At 46.3% G+C, this 17,403-nt stretch overlaps 1 protein-coding gene and 1 long non-coding RNA gene across 5 annotated transcripts; both read left to right on the forward strand.

Annotated features, from left to right (window-relative positions):
- Positions 1-669: 669 nt before the first annotated feature.
- LOC121587824 lies at positions 670-2,425 on the forward strand. Its single transcript, XR_006004110.1, has 3 exons — positions 670-796; positions 968-1,114; positions 1,919-2,425. It is a non-coding gene; the product is annotated as an uncharacterized LOC121587824 (long non-coding RNA).
- A 1,451-nt stretch (positions 2,426-3,876) lies between these two features.
- On the forward strand, positions 3,877-16,979 carry LOC121587823. 4 transcript variants are annotated; one of them, XM_041905000.1, is made up of 11 exons: positions 3,877-3,920; positions 7,134-9,181; positions 9,659-10,054; positions 10,174-10,334; positions 12,065-12,334; positions 12,413-12,650; positions 12,726-12,827; positions 12,914-13,379; positions 13,482-13,557; positions 13,697-13,803; positions 13,995-16,979. In XM_041905000.1, the coding sequence occupies exons 2-11, from the start codon at positions 7,374-7,376 to the stop codon at positions 14,568-14,570; spliced, it is 4,200 nt and encodes a 1,399-aa protein (XP_041760934.1). In that variant the 5' UTR covers positions 3,877-3,920; positions 7,134-7,373; the 3' UTR covers positions 14,571-16,979. The 4 variants fall into 4 exon arrangements, with proteins under 4 accessions (XP_041760934.1, XP_041760935.1, XP_041760937.1 ...); XM_041905001.1 differs by lacking the exon at positions 3,877-3,920 and adding an exon at positions 5,916-5,982; XM_041905003.1 differs by lacking the exon at positions 3,877-3,920 and adding an exon at positions 6,061-6,083.
- Positions 16,980-17,403: the final 424 nt, after the last annotated feature.

Here is a 17,403-nt window from a genome sequence, read left to right on the forward strand (position 1 = left end):
CCAAAGAATCAGCATGTTGAGCAGGTAAGTTCTGAGGGGAATTTTCATTGCGTTTTCTGTAATTAAATCACACTAGCCTTTTACAACCCACTACTACTGTTCATCATAAAGCACGTGATCAATAGTTTGGTATCCAACGTGCTATTGAATCGATTGTATATATCAGCATAGGAAGTGCAAGCATGTTTGTGGGTTTGAATCGGAAGTCATCGGGTGCTCAAAGTATTTTCTTGCGATGGAGTAACATTTGTACTGAATCGTGCAAACGACGGCAGAAATATGGGCCAAAATGTGATAAATTAAATGACACACAATTAATATAGGTTTTATTTATTATACGAGCAACAATGCTTGAACCGATTGAATGTCAGTTTTTCGCGCATTCGCACACATTCACACACACTCACAGACACATCGACACAGACCCAACATCGGTTGCTAGACGTCAACCCTTAAAGCACACCGTTCACTTTACTCCTGGCAATAGAATAGTTAGCACTAGCATCCCGCACAACAGGCAAGTAATTTAACTGATTATCCTTTAGAAGTGTCCTATCTAGAGTCGTATTTCGACAATTGACCGATGTAGTATAGTAAACTGAAGGATTCATTTAGCAAATTTTTTTCCTTTTTGTCCATCCCGTTCGTAACCAGTCGGGGAACCTTTGCACTGAAGCTGGTAAGATTTTGACAGTCTCGCAGCGATAGGCAAAGAATGTTGTTGTAAAGCTACTTCTTGATCACCGTGGTAACTTAAGAAATTGGTAGAACCAACACGCATAAGCTGAAGTGTTTTGTAAGCAAAACTTATTTCTTCTGCCGAAACGTTGCGTGCCGTATTGCACTGCATAATCACTTAAAGAGAATAAATTTTGTTCAACCTGGCAGTTGTTTTGATTTGGAGGTGGTGGTGTGGTGTGTTGTTGGTTTCGATTTCATAAAGCATTGCATTTAATTTTCTTTGCAGAGCCCTCCTGCGCCCCGCAATGGCATCGATTCGTCAAAATATACGCAAACATAACAATTTGCGACTAAAATTCATTCCCAACCATCGTGCACGAGCCATGCGAGGAAAGGAAATGCTACGTGTACCGTGAGGTTGGAAGGATCGAAGGTAAGCAGTACTGATTTTCATTTCAACACTTGCAAGAAGGTATGTTCTTGCTCAATTTGATCAAGCATTGTACGCTTCTGTACCACCTTGGTACAGTTTTATTCATTTTTGTCGAAAAATATTGTTTTGAATGTTGTACCGTCGTGTGACCTTCCGAATGATCGCACCACACAAGCCCCCTATTGTGCTGTGTAATGCGCAAATGGCACAAGCTAATGTGCAGTTTTTCGGCTCTTATGCCATTGTACCGCATAAAATGAGCAAGTATTACTTTGTTTGAGTTGTTTGAACCATTTCTATCGCTCAATGTGGTAGGGCCAATCAGTATCAACTTTCGGTGCCCTGACCTCATTTGACAGCCTAGCGCGAAAGCCGAAGCAGCCCATCGTGACGTACATCTCCTTCCTAAACCGGAATAGTTTAATCGCACTTGTTGCGTGCATACTTCATTTTACGAACAGCTAGCATTGCTTCTGTTTGGATTGCATTTGTGCAAGCGTTACCAGGACGCATTTTGCCCCTCGTGAAACACACCGTTCAAAATCGGTTACATTTTACTGGCAATGCCCGTATGTGGTGTGAAAACGATTGTTTATGTTTTGAAGCCGATTTACACCACGCTTTTGAAGGGTGGTGTGTGGTGTAACCGTCTTCGAACGTCATCGACGATTTTCGAACATAAAATTGGTTTGTTTTGTGATTTTGATTTGGGGTAAAATATCGTCGTTTTTATAATTATGGGGAATTCTGTTGAATGCTGTTTTCCATTATATTTTTTTTTAAATATTCTCTTTGTTGTTTTAGGTCATGGGCATGCATACAAAAAATAAATCATCAATTACAAGATGATGGTAAATTCGACTTCACAATGGATTCGTGTCGGCATCATTTGGCGTACGATAATATTGCCGCGGCCCTGCAGAATGATATGGCATCAACATATGACATCGACGAAGGATCTGTGGCTTCGTGGAAAAAAAACTCTTCATCAAGCGACTCCGGAAAGCAATTTTCCAATCACACCTTCCCGCTTTGGACACGTATGTGCAAAAGGCCAAGAAATCGATCGTCACTACTAAACCCACCCCAAAGTTCGAAGCGTACCCACGTACGCCAAAATGAAACAACGCGTGAGGTGCATCCTTGCATCTCTGTCCCTCGCACGGTTCGGCAATGGTCGGAAGTTCGGTGTTCGAATTTCCGTAGGATGCTGACTGGATGCCCGCGGGTGTGAGGCAACGCGCGGAGCGTGCGAGAAACGTACGAGGCGCAAAGAGTATGGCCAACCATCTCTCTTTCCCTCATTTCAGAACGACCCGAGACGGCAACGCAGCAGCATTTTTCGTCGTCCGCGTTTTTGCCTTTTTACCGTGCAGAAGCAACCGTTTTTCGAGTGAATTTTTGGCCAAACTGATGGGTAACGGTGCGTGACAGCGGATGGTGCAATCGGTGTGGGTGCGTGCTGAACCGCGATCGTCCCTATTCCCGTGCCTGGCAGACGTAATGAAGAAAAGGTGAAGCCATCTTTTTTCCGTGTTCATCGTTTTTGTGCGATAGCGGCCGCGGCGTGTGCGCGGGCAAGAGTGTTGGTGGTGTGTGCGTGCGTGCGTGTCTGTGTGTGTGCTCTGCCTGCGCGCATGAGAGCGGAGACGGGGAAAGAGACGCTCGCGCGGCTTTGAGTGAAGTGAAAAAAGGAGAAGAAAACGTGGTTGGAAAGGAGTGGTGGAAGTTGTGTGGAGGCAAGCAGGCAGACAGGCGTGCGAAGAAGCGAGCAAGGAAGCGGCAGGAGGCGCGCCGAGGTGGTGTACTGAAAGAAAGGAAGCACGGGAGAGTAGAAAAAAAGACGGCAATCGATTGCTGGCGAGGCGAGCGAGCGAGTGCGTGTGTGTGTGTTGGTGGCGGTGTATAGGTGCACGGCTGTCAGTGTGTGTGTGCATGGTACCACCATTTTAATGTGCCATCATCGCAACAATCGTACAGTACGCGCGAGTGTGTGTGTGTGTGTGCAGGGGATAGCTGGTGGTGTGCTCGCTGAAAGGGAAGGAAGCGTATCAAGTGGAAAAATTAAGGCCTTTGAAGCCAACGAAAGTGTTGAGCTTGATGGGAATGGAAATTTGGCCAGGAAAATCGAATACGCCCAGTGTTGAGTGGATTGGTGTGCGAATTGCTCACGGGTGGTGAAATATGTCCCATGCCGAAGGTGTTGTAGCATAATTTGCATCTAAAATCGCGCGTCACATCTTTTCCGTCACGTTCTGGATTACTCTGTGTTGAATGTGTTTGAGAGTGTGTGAGAGTGCGCGTATGCTGCTGCTGGAATCATTAACATACCCATCTTTTACTGGGCCCAGCAGAAAAAATAAAACCCTCCCCTTCAAACACACCCATACCGGCAATAGTGTGTGCGAGCAAGCAGACGGAAGATTCGCGTATCGCTGAGAAGCAGACGAGAGTGAGAAGTGAGAAGGGCGCTGCGAGAGCAGAAAACGCAGCAATTATCACCAGCATAGTCTTGTTTGTGTTGGCTGTGTGTTTCATAATCGAACGCGATTCCGTGCCCTCCGTTGTGTTTGTGTGTATGTGTGCACGGTGGTGATGCAAAGCAGCACGGCGTCCATCTTCGACTGGGAGGAAAAGTTGTTGCAGTGGCAATATTAAACTCGGTCTGGAGCACTCGCTTTGAACTACGCCGCCGCCGCTACTGCTCCTACGGATACCAACGTTCACCGTGACCCTCCAGCAGCGCGGGCACAGTGATTTACGTTGTTGGTGTGTGCGCATCGCGTGAGTGAGACGAACGTTCAGTGTGAGTATTGAGCATGTATTACCACCCTGTGTGTCAGTGTGTGCAGCAGCCGTACCGAATCGCGACGCACATCATGGAATGCATCGATTTGGTTACATTTTCTGGATAGGCATGCAGGTCCCCCCCAGGCAGCGAGCCACATATGCTTGCAGCATCACCCCCTGACATGACGGGAAGAGAAGCGTTGGGTGGTGAACCGAAATTTTGAACAGCGCGCGCTTATGTTTGCTCGAGCGGAAGTGAGCAGTGAGCAGCCTCGCACTCCGCTCATTCGATTGCAGTACGCCCCTATATCGATGGCGTACCAACACACAGACAACCGTTCACTGTGTGCGATGCGTATACGCCGCGTGCACGGTAGTGTGCTGCGCTCTGGCCAGCGACACAGGCGTGCGATGGAAATAACGTTTTGTGGATGGAAGATGCGTACGCGTGTGCGTGTGTGCGTGTGTGTATGCGAGCAGTGAGGTTGTGTGGTACGCGGTATCACTGTGAAAACGGTTGACGATGGGATGAGGTGTGTGTGGCGCCGTCCATTTGGAAATATTCTTTTTTCACCAAAATGTTGCCGCACTTTCGCTATGGGATGGTGCCTTGAAATTCGTTTCCCCTGGCAGGACAAATGTGCCAGCATATTTGATCTGAAAAGAGAGGCAATAGCTTGGAAAGGCATGACAGCGCGATTCACAATGCAGAATAGATGAACTGACTGCGTCATAGTGTTGTTGACGCGTGTTTAAGAATGGGGTTACTCCACTAAATCTCTTCATGGTGGATTATTTTGCGATTCATTGCCCGTAAAAGCGTTCTTGTAATGATGGAATTGCTCGACGTATTTTCTGTTGAATTTTCAAATTTATACGAGAGGTTAAAAAACGAAGAATGCTGGTAAAAGTTGGATACTTCAGATACACATACAACAGGAATGCTATTATCAGTGTTCGAAATTCCTGAAAAGTTAAACCCACCATTCTCACTTTGAACGAAAGGATAGAAACACGTGAAACTAGATTCAAATTTTGTTTGTATTAAACGTTATTCACCTACTACTACGATATTATTGATTGTAATATACTAACTATAGTGTTGTTCTTATTCATATCTACAAATCATTAGTGTAACACGAACGCTTTATATTTGAATTTAGGAAACCGTTTGAAATGATACAATTGCCATAATCAGTTGGTTTCACATCTGTGCACTGATATGAACACAATTTCACGTATATCACATGAATTTGACAAATGTATCGTTAGATTTTTAGTTCACTTATTTACTCTGTAATGAAAACAGCTGCTAACGTTTGAGAATTGAGAAGGAAACACACTTCTTCAAATACATAACTGTTATCATAAGTTGTAGAATAAAAATAATTTATCGAATTTATTTTACAATTGACCATGGTTTACTATCGACTGTCGATAATAAGAATCTTTTGTGAACTCATTAACTGATTGACTCTTTTTCTGATGGTCTTCTCATAATTTTCTGCAAAAAAAATTAAGATGAGTTAATGAACCATGTGGTATGAATTTAAATATTTATCAACATATTCGTCACTAAACTAGTGGTTACTAAATATTTGTTAAGTATATGTATTTCTGTAGATCTAAAAGTTTATAAAGAACGAGAATTATCGTAGTAATGTAACAATCATTGTAGTAATGTAACAGTATGTTGCTCGAATATCCGGATGTTTTACCACTACCATAACACTGCTAGATAGAAGCTGATGCATTTTTGATAAGGTTCTCTGCTTTTTTATCGTTTAAACTCTAACCGTCACCCAGTGCATGTGTTATGAATGAGCTGGCACATGCTGATAGATAGGCTTCTGCGTTTAGGTTATGTAACGCGCAGAGCTTACGCACCACACAACGCGCGTACCATACGCAATGGAACGAAACGCAAAATCGGAAGAACGAAAGGAAAGTTACAACTCAATCTAAGCAGGCGCTTGGAAGACACACCACAAGGCTTTCAGTTTTCATCTTCCCACATCGAAGCATCATTTCCGTCGGTTTGTGGTCCGCCAGGGCAGAGACCGCAGAATAATATCCACGTACGCAGAAATTATTCTATCCACTGTCTTCTTGCGGTGTGGTGTGGTGCTACTCGTGTGTCATCCCGCGCCGAGGGGTTGGTTCGCTTTCCTTGTGTGTGGTGCGTAATTCTGCTCATACACGATTCGTCGTTGGGGGTTGTGACCGCCGTCTCTGCCCGCACTCTCATCACATGGTGAGACGGTTAGTTAAACCCACCATCCTCAGAACGAAATACGAAAGCTGTGGATTGTACACTTGCCTCGCGCAAGTGTTCCATTGTACTGGCACCATTTCAGCGCGCCACTCATCCTCATTCGTGCGAGTGAAAGTGCATTTGAGAGATTTTCCTAGCCATTGCGGATGATGAAATCTTGTTGCAAATTTGTCTCGAACAAATGCTCTGTGCATTTGGGCGATGTAAGGTTAGAAACTCCCCAAAAATTAGGTTCACGACCGTCACGACAAAAACACAGAAGGAGCAGCAGCGGTAAAAGGAAATGCGTCGTTATTTGGAACACATTGTTCCAACAAACAACAGACCGAACGTCAAACACCCTTTGGCCAAAGGGTATGCGTCTGTGTCTGTGTGATAAGTGTGCGAAAAGAGACCGCACCGCGCTCGTTCGACGGTTCGTTCGGTTGTGTGCGTGGGGAGCATGTTTTGGCGAATGCCGGCGTAGCGCAATTTCGTTTCGCAATGTGTGTGTGTGCGTGTATTTTTGGCCGCGAATAGAACTCGCGCTCGCTGTCTGCTCCTCTCTGTGCCAGGTTGTTAGATAGGGATTTCGGGATTTTATTCTAACCATGGCTGTGTGTGTGTATATTGGAAAGAGCAAACACGATGAGGAATGAAACATGAACTGACATGAATTATTTCGTCATGCATGTTCTATTGGGCTTGTTATCCTACATGTTGGGAAGAGTGAAGTCAGATAATTCCGCTGCAATCAAAGTAATAATTATGATTAAACTGAATAAGGACATTTCTTGATTTTATTATTTCCAATGGGTTCAACAAATTCGCTGCAGACGTTTTTTTAACCAAAAAATGATGCAATACTGCGTGCTGCGTAAAATAAAGCTGCTTTAGAACTGCAATTTACTTGAAAAACCTGTAAGTTTTCCTGGTATGATACTAATTACGTCCTTTTTTTATCATTCCTTTCAGGTTGTGTACAAACGAATGAAGACACTACGAAGCTCAGCGTCCCAGCAACATTTCTTCGAAAGCAATCGAAGCGGTCCTTTCACTTGGGAACTAATTGGAAGAAACATCCGCCGGAACAAATCGCACCAGAAGGCAATAGCTTCGTAACAAATCCATTCACACACCCCATACCACGGATTGTAAATTTAACGCCCTCTACGATAAAAAAAGTGTCGTACGCTTGTGCTCGTGTGGTGGTGAATGGGACTGGCGGCAGTTGCATCGGTGCCAGTGAAGAAAAGATCCGATGCAGTGGAAGAAATGGCACCCGCTCTTACCGAGCCTCTAAGCCAAAGCAAATTGTCCTCCTCGGCCGCGTCGGGTGCCTCTCCGCGAACGAGCAGCAGCACAACGACACCGGCTGCCACGACAACGTACGACGGTACGACCATCATCACCTCACCGGACAATGCCCACGCCGAGTATCACCAAACACAAGCGCAGCAACAGTTGGAACAGTTCGTAGATGCACAGCAGCAACACCATCAATCGCTTGCGATCGTTGACGCAGTCGATGTTTCTGAGAGTGTAGTTTTACCTTCTACTACTACAGCAGCAGCAGCAGCGGCAGCACTACACGGCGGGAACGAGGGAACGGCCATGATGTCCCTGCCGTTGGGTGGTTCCAGCGACGGAGTTGTTGGCTCAACCATTGTGGACGACATACAGAACAACAATAGCGGCGAGCAGGGTTTGAAACTGGACGCCGACTCTAACCGAGACCTGATCGAGATTGCCCTGGAGCAGCTGCATCAAGAAGCGGCCATGGGTGGCGCAGGAGGGAACGGAACTGAAGCGCCCGCGGTGGGACCGATAGCAGTGGACAACGTGGTGGATATGGCTGTCGTTGCCTCCCACTCCGGTGTATTGCCGGGCAACATGTTGCAGCTGCAGGAACAGCAGCTAATGTCGATGGAGCTGCCGCCGACGCAAATGATCGTTGCACAGGACAATTTTCAAGATGCTCAACAGTTTCAGCAGCACCAGCAGCAACAGCAGCAACAGCAGCAGCAACAACACATACACCAGCTGCCCAACAATATAATGAGCATCCCGCTCCATGATGCAACCCAACCGTCCTCCTCCCTCGTGGGGGTCAGCGGTGTCAGCGGTAACGGCGAGCATGCCATGCAGCTGAGGGATAACAACGAAATGGATCAGATGATGCGCGAGCTGGCTACGAACGACATTGATCTGATGCAGGTGTTTAAAAGCTTTGACCAGAACAGTCTGCTGCTTTTCGACGACGTGACGAATCTGTGCGACGTGCCGGGCGCCGACGGCAGCCAGTCGCTCTCCTCGCCCAACAAGGATCGCGAGCGGCTGGAGCAGCACGCGGAAATCATCAAGATGCAGGCCCAGATGCAGCGGAAACAGGACTTTCTGGCGCGGCGCCTCAGCAAGCTGACTGCCCGATACATGGGCCAGCACATAAGCGAAGAGGTGGCCGGGCTGTTCGAGTACAGCCAGCGGTTCTGGAAAAAGCGCGAAAAGGAAACGGCCAAACAGCTGCACAACATGAACAGCGGGCTGCCGGCCGCCGAGGGTACCACCGGCAGCACCTGTTGGCCCGACATTATCCCGTTTCAAGCGCCCCCGCCCGATCCAACCCCCGAGAAGATGAAACCCATTTCGGCGAACGCGCTCAAATCGTGCATCAAGCGGCTCGAATCGATCGCGAACAAGATCTGCTCGACGCAGAGCAAACGCGTCCTGAACAGTCGCTACTTTCAGGGGGTGAGCGGTATCGGTACTGCCGAGGCATCGCCGTCCACGAGTAGCAGTGGTGGTGTATCCGATCCGACCAATGTCGCCAATATCTCCAACACTATTCCGCTGTTCGAACGGTCGGCCACGCAAGATCTGGAGCAGACGGCAGGCATGCTGTATGCCGAGCTGCGGCAGGTACAGGCCACCATCGATTCAGACGCCACGCTCAGCAGTTCCGGTGGCGAATCGGCGGACGAATCATTACCATACACGAACGAGATGCAGGAACCGCTTCCAATGTAAGTATTTTACATAGATCGTTACATTCTTCTTACGCTTTCGATTAATCTGAAGGAATATTTATGCTAGTTTGGATCTAATGAACAATGTAATGGTCATTATACCACGTGAAAAGGATTTTTTTTAGCAAAATTTAACGTTAGTTTAGTATAACAACATAACGACTAAGATATGTCGTGTTTACTCACATTCTTTTATGTTTCTGAATTATGTTATATGTCTAAAATCAGGTTGAAGATAAATTCCATAACTGCTTAACGTTCAACCATCGATTATCTCGTCTATGTCAGCTGATGACTCTTCCACATCCAACTACATATTAACGGCTTTAAAAGGGATTGCCGTCAGATGATTGTCATTGATACGTATTTGCACTGATCCATCGTCTGATTCCTCGTCGACAATCCCCTCCTTTCCATAATTTTACTTTTGAAACATTTACTAATAAGTATCGTTTTTTGTTTTATTCTCAACAGCAAGGAACGTGCCGCCTGGAGATGGGCTAATGATCGCGCGTCCGTTGCAAGCAAGTGGACGTGGGTAGTGGCCCGTGTAGCGGATCTGGAATATCGCATCCGGCAACATAACGAGGTGCTGTACAAAATTCGCCAAAACAAGGGTCCTGTTGTGCTAGAGGAAACGCCCGGTGTCGATGATCAGCACCAGCAGCAATCGGTAAATGGATATCGCGGCCAATTGCCGGGTAGCAGCAAACCCTCAACGTCGCACGTGACGATCAGTGACGAATCTGACGCCGAGATGGTGCCCAGTTGTTCCCGGACGCGTCCCTACTGTCGGGCACGGTTCCGGAAGCGGAAGCTGATGCAAACGCACAACATGCACACCATATCGAAGCGTGCGGCCAAACCCAGGTAATGGAGAACGTTGAGCGCATCGCCCGCAGGGAGAGAAGTTTGATACCGCAACCATAGACAGTTTTAATTATAAATTCTCTTTCTGCCCTTTGCTCCTGTTTCCTCCTACGGAATAGTAATGTCAAGTGCGGTTGCCAGTGGCCACTCCAACCCTGTGCCCTGTGCACGGGACGTACCGATCCAACTGCGCTGAGGGAACCGCTGGACACGATGACGTTCCCGGAACGTGTGGCACTGCTCGATGCAAGCTTCCATCCAGTATTGAGTTTCCCAGAAGGTAAGAAACGACAGTTGACTGCTTGTGCAGGCTGTGACAAATGCTACACAAAGACAAACTATTTCTTCCCGCAAACTATCAAAACGTCGTTATCGAAACAGAAACGCAGAACGCGTTTCGTCGCGCCACCTTTTATGTATTATGCTTGTTGTGCTCGTTCGGTGGTTCGTTTATTCACCCGAGCACAAGTGTGATATCACTTACGCGGTGGAAATCAATCAGTTAGTGGGTCTCACGACCTCCGGTGAATGGAAAGGTTCCGTTCCAACGTCAGATGACGGTCGTTGGTAGCGAGAACTTTTGTGGAGCGAAAAATCACAACAGGGCGGTTTGTTTGTCTGCAAGCGATGCGAGTCTCTTGGTGTGTGTGTAAATATGAGAATTAATACGAAGCCCCCAGTGAGAAGTAGGGCCCTTGGGTCGTGAGTGTGTGAAAATATTGTTAGTAAAGTAGGCAGAACAGCAACGAACGATGAGTCAATCTTTTTGCAACGCTCCACATAAACTAAAACTTCTGTTTGATTTAATCGCTTCATATCGGTCATCGCTGCTTTTCAATTGTCTTCTAATTCTGTCTTTTTGTGAAAAAATAGTATGTTTTCATGCTTTGCAGCTGCTTTTTTTTGGGCTGCATCATCCTTTCTCTTCGATGCATCTAAACTCTGTCGCGCACCTCGATCTCACCGAACAGCAAGCTCTCCTGTTGGACAGCAATAAGTAAAGAAAGTTTGACCTGGGCATCTGGTTTGCATATGTGTCGTGTACAGCTCTACAACGGCGAGAATGTATGCGATGTGCAATGTAATGAATAGCGTAAAACCTACCGCTCGTGCATAATGCGTTCCGAGCTACGTAGGACGGACCCCGACAGACGGTATGATTCGCTCGTGTGTTCGATTTGATACTCGCTCTCTCGGTGTGGGTACGCAATCGCCACTTAAAGTGACGGTGCACGGCCACACATCAATACCAACAAATTCATCGTGTAACAGACATCACAACCCCCCTGCCTAGTGCCGCCCATACATCTTCGTTATGCCGCCCCTGGTTAGTCTCACCAACGGCAGCAGCATATTGGTGTGACCGACCGTACGTGTCGGCGCTGCGCTGTTGTGCTACGGGTTGGAGAGTGAGAGCAAAATTTCCCGCGCAAAATTTTCGTTACGTTACGTTGTGCGGGGAGAATTTGTGGCGTTTTTTGTTTTTTTTTGCTCTTGTTGACGACTGTCCCCCTTTTCCATTTGCTTCTCGCCCCGCGCAATGCGCGCGTTCCGGCGTGGAAAATGCATACCGGCGCGCATGCGCTTTAAGAACTAGCAACCAGCCAGTGCACCTCTCTTCGCCGCCTTTCTTTGGTGGTGGATGGTGATTGTGAGTGTGTCTGTTTGTGTGTTTGTACCCTTTTATCAACATCCCCGGATATGTGGGTCTGCGCCCGTTTTGGAGGCGGTGTGTTATTATGGAGCGTTTTACTAAAAACAAAGAGAGAGTAGAGGTTGAGACTGTGTAATGAATGTTGCCATTATAATAGAGCCGACTGACTGACTCTCCATCTAAAATGAAATGCAATAGTCTGTTTTTTTTTGTCCATTAACCCTATTACTCGTTGTCCTTGCTTATTCTTATGCAAAACAAAATTATTAGACCTCAGCAAGGTCACTGCACTGATGATCAACTGATATTTTTCATTTACCTAAATGCAATATAAAACTGTTCTTTTCCCATTCCAGACATTTCGCACAGCATACATCTGGAGGCAATAATGCGAAAGCCGGAATGGCAAAGCAAAATGATTCGCAGCAAAGTCACACCTGCTAGTCTGCTAGAATCGGTACCGGGAGCAACCGTACGCGGTGGGTTCTTCTCGTCTGGCGATGAAATGGCGCCATCCTCCTCGCACGGCAAACGCTACGTCAGCTCGGACAGCAAGCGGAAGTACGAGTCGATGACCAGTAATAAGTACAAGAGTAACGATCGCTACACGGGTGATAGTGGGAATAGTAAGTCTTAACGAAAGTGCTACGACGCTACGGAAAGAATTGACACTGATCGGTTTGCTATCTGATTTTCTGTTACAGAATCGAAGAAAGCCAAAACCAAGCGGGATGTGATAATTTCGAATAGTCGTAAATCCGGCGCGGGTTACTCGTACGACAGCTCGCGGTCGGGCCCGAACGGGCACCGAAACAACAAGAACCAGCACGGTGTGAGCAAATCGCGAAAATCTTCCCATTGTTATGAGTACTACGATGGTCATGAGGGTGGCGTAAGTCGCAGCAGAAACACCTCACCAACGCCCAACAATCGAAGCGAAAGGTTAGTTTGACCGCAGTTTAAGAAGTACGGTTCCATAGACTTTACTCACTTCTCTTGTCCTCTCTTCTCTCACAGACGGTATCGTAACAGTGCTTACAACATCGATAGCATCGTTATTCCGAGCATGCCCGCCTCTAGGGTGTCGCTACCACAATACAAGGATATTGCTGTACCAAAGTACGTAGCTATTATACGTTCGTGGCTTCGATGGCAACCGATCGAGCGATACTCAAACTTGTTCTTCTTTTCTCACCTCATCACAGGTGGCGTATCATAGACTACCAGGAAAATGGGGACGAATCGCTTACCAGTCAAATGGATGGCTCAGCAACCGCCAACGAACTTACGATCGGCATGGAGTTATCCACGGAAGAAAATCCGACTACGACGCCCGTGAAGGTTGACGGTGCGATTCCCCCGAACGGCACGAAAACGACCACGCCGTCGGCGACGATCGTGCCCACCACAGGGTACGTTGAGGCGGCGTATCAGCAGCAGCAGCTGATTGTGATACCGGCGCAGGACGAGGAAGACATCTCGGAGGAAACGATCATGCTGAAGCACGACCGAGCATTGCAGGAGGAGCGCAAAAAGTTCCGTTCGGTCCTGAAGTTCCCGTGGAGCCGACCACGCGCTAAGCGGCGCACCGACAGCCGGGCCGGGTCAAGCGGCGGCAATACACCTGACCCGACGTCGCCTGCACCGCCAACGCCAATGGTGGATCATGATGTTAGTATTGTGTGGCACGATTATACCGAAGGGCCTTGCTCTCGGCAAACTGCGCCATACTATAACTAATCACTTTTCTGTCCGATCAACTCTCGTTTTCAGTCATCGCCGGCTTGTCCATCAACTCCACTAACTCCACAGGATGGACAGGAGCTGTCCGAAGCAAATGTTATGAATGGTAATTATATTTTCTTCTTGTGTCTCTCTATTACCATGATATCTGGTGCTAGAAGTACTGTAGATGACAAATTAAAGAAAAGGACGATTTTAAAGGTTTTTTTTTGCTAATTTATATTTCTGATCTCTGTGTCATGCAGCGCTTAACAAGAGTCTCCACAAGAAAGAACGCCGTAGGACGGTGTCATCAAAACGCGAGGATCAACATGCTCAAGGAGCAGGAACCATTACACCGGATACGCGTGAGGTAAGAAACGTTACTTTTTAAAAGCCTTGAACGTGTGTAATGAAAAACGAATGTGTTACGGAAATCGTGTCCTTAGACTTGTGGCATCTGTATGATAAATGTAGATGTCGTGTAATTACTTTTTGTTGTGCATATTTGAAATCAATGTTGCGTATTGCATGAATAACATCGGTTTGCTTTACTCTTTACAGGTTGTTTCGCCCTATGAAGCGCTGCAGTTCCCGCTAGCAGACGATATCTTCGAAGACATGCTGCGTTCGATGCCGAGCGATCACCTGGACAACGACTGTCTCAGCAAGCTAACCGGACGGAATGGTCTACCCTTCCGCCGTCCGCTGCATCGCAACAACAACGTGCTGCTGAGGGTGAACTCGAGCGTTAATCTGGCCCCGGCCAGCCTGGGCCTGAACAATCAGAACGCGCTCAGCTCGAACACCTCGACGGCGACGACCCTGTCGGCGACCGAGACAGATCTGGAAGACTTCGACGACGAGGATCTGATGCTGGCGAAGCGAAGGGAGCAGGAGCTGATCATGCAGCGGCTGCTGAACAGCCGCAATGAGTCGCAGCAATACGAAATAGTGCCACCCTCCGCCAAACCGATGCTCGACGACGACGAGGATGCGATCGACGACGAGGAAACGGATACGGGCGAATCGTTGTTCGTCGAGGAGGACGATCCGAACGACCCGGAGTGGCACGACCGGCCAGCGGGTCGTGGTGGGGCAGGGGCAAGTGGCAGTGGTCCCGGAAATGCCAGAGTTTAGCTGGAGAGACACAGCAGGGGGGATCTAAACTGTTAAGCTTAAGTATGTTACGCTTCATAATGTAAGCGGCTATTTTTTTTTTCTTGTTTTTTTTTACTACCAGTGATCCCGTTGAGCTTTCTTGATCGTTCTTCCGTGATCTCTTTTACGGTGCGAAACGACCGTAAACATCGACAGTGGAGAAGAAGTCAGTGATAGGTATGCGGGCAGAAAAGAAACGTGTTGTGCTTGTGCGTACATAAAGTTTTGAGACATGGCAGCACTCACGCAAGTGCGAATATAATGTTCTGAATATCGCTCTATAGAAGGCGTTAAGTAGCGGATAGGGATGAGTCTTCTTTCTTTTTTTAGTTAGGTTCGCATGTTCGGATCCAGATGAACAAATGAATCGGGAAAGGAACAAAATGCGTTTCTCTCTTGCGCATCCTCTTTTTAACTTACCACCCGAACCAAGATTTTATGCATGCACAAAACCACAATCTTTGCTTCCTTGGTGTGTTTATTTTCTACACCATCTGCTCGGTTTTGTCTAATTTGACAACGTTTCGTTTCTTCTTGCGCACGTGAAAACTAATTTAAGTTTAAAGTTGTGGGATCACACACATAATGCGTGTGTGAGTTTTTTTTCCCCCGAGGCACGTGTATGTGAATAGTAAAAGGAAGGTTAAGTTTGTTTAATGCATTTAAATATTCATCGCGTGTCGAAGAATTGAAACACCATTCTAATTAGCGTTTTACTTAAAATTTCTGTTAAGCAGGGCTACTACGTGCGGACTCACACACACAAACATCGAATTTCATCAATAGCACTGTAAATGTTCACGCGTAACGTGTTGAGAGTGGCCGAAGTTGTGAATCAGAATAATGAAGAATGGTTTGCTGTAAATAGTGTATGAATATAATACATTTATGGAATTGGTTTGTAACAGAACATTAGAAGCAAACAGGGCCATCCTACGTGTGCTCCTTGGCTGTATGCATTATATGTATGCTTAGTGAGTTTCTTTATTTTCAGCTCGAAAACAACTCCTCCTCGTTATCGAGTATAAATCATTTTAGTACATATAATGAGCGCGCGCGCGCAGTTTTACCTTTCCTGTTTTGTTCTACCATCTCTTTTTTATTATTAACTGCTAGCAATATTTCAGTTACGTTTTGTGCGTGTTTAACACCTTCAATTAGTGTAAGAAATAGGGAGAGCGTGAAAGAGAGAAGGATTTGTAGATGAGTGTAGCATTGGTAATTGATACTCCATCAATCGCCTTCATCCTCCACATTGCTATTGAAACACACATACCACCCATACTCCACACATCTGATAGCAGGGTATGCTTCGCTGAATATATATGTATAATAGATATGACACGGAAATTAGCGACGCACAGTTGGAAGGGGATCATTTTTTAAACATCATTTTGAAAAAAAAAAATGAGCTCCTGTAGAGCAATGTTGTTCTACCTGCGCACGAAGCTAACAGAGTGGTGTATGATATAATTGTTAGGGGGCAATTTTACGCATGGAAAGGGGGAAATAACCTCCACTCCATCAGCCCATAAATTCAGCACCGAACATATATACCAGCAAAACCAATAAATTGGTCTTTGAATATTTCGCTGCTTCGGGAGCGAACGATCGCCATAACCCTCTAACTAAGAGACGAAACAAACTAATTAAAATAAAAACATACACTCTCACACACACATTAAACGCTAATACTACTACTATGTGCAAAACAACACAGTGTTGTTGGCCTGAAATATAGAAAGCATGTAAATTTAGTCTAGTTTTTACGATTATGTAGATGTTTAAAGTTCAAGGGAAAGTACCATTTGGAATCGATCGAAAGCGATCGATGTATAGTAGGGCAGGGACCGTACCACGTTGATCATTACTACACCAACACCACCATCACGAGCACCAGATAGGATGATTTCTCTGCTGGTAATAAATATATCTTGGACACATTGTTGAGTGAGCTAGTGCAAACGCATGTAGTGGAAAACCACCGGTGAAGGGGGGTCCTGTGGATACGTGTGTGTTTTCGGTGTGTGTTGTAAAATCACATACTTGTATGTAGAGTTATGAGAGTAGCAGTTATGTAAACCTGCTTTATTAAACGAAAACGCTTCAGTGATTGGGACAAAATATGGAAAGAGAAAGAGAGAGAGAGAGAGAGAGAGAGAGAGAGAGAGAGAGAGAGAGAGAGAGAGAGAGAGAGAGAGAGAGAGAGAGAGAGAGAGAGAGAGAGAGAGAGAGAGAAAGAAAGGAATGAATATGGATGGACAGAATGAACAGTAAAAGAGGGAATTTGGAGGACATTGGATAATATAGTTTCGTAACAAGAAAATACAAAAAAATGTATAAAAATGGAATTATTACAAGTCGGCAATAACAGCCCGGTAAAACATATTTTATGGATTTGTGTGTACATTGATTGCTCATAGATTGACAATGAGAAAATGGGACACTGTTAAGAACGAGGACAGCGTAAGTATTGACATGCCTAACTATTGCTTTGTTTACTAATTTCATTATCTTGCCTTTTACTGTAGTTTTCATCTTGTTAAGATGTTTGAAGATGATCAATGAAAAATGTATAGAGCAGTACCTGTGTGGGGGGGAGGGGGTTGTAGCGCAAAGAATAGAATAGTAGGAGTAATGTTTCCTAAAGTCCTTTTAGGCCGTCCACAAGGACAGAGGAAGCCTGGTACGCCCAAATTGAGGTGGCAGGATGGCATGGAGACGTCCTCCATTGAGGTCGAGATAACGGATCGGCAGACGAAGGCGCGAGACCGTCAGCGATTTCGGACACTCCTGGGGCAGGCCAAGCCCG

Source organism: Anopheles merus, chromosome 2R, assembly GCF_017562075.2.
Source record: "Anopheles merus strain MAF chromosome 2R, AmerM5.1, whole genome shotgun sequence".
Classification (NCBI taxonomy): Eukaryota; Metazoa; Arthropoda; class Insecta; order Diptera; family Culicidae; genus Anopheles; species Anopheles merus.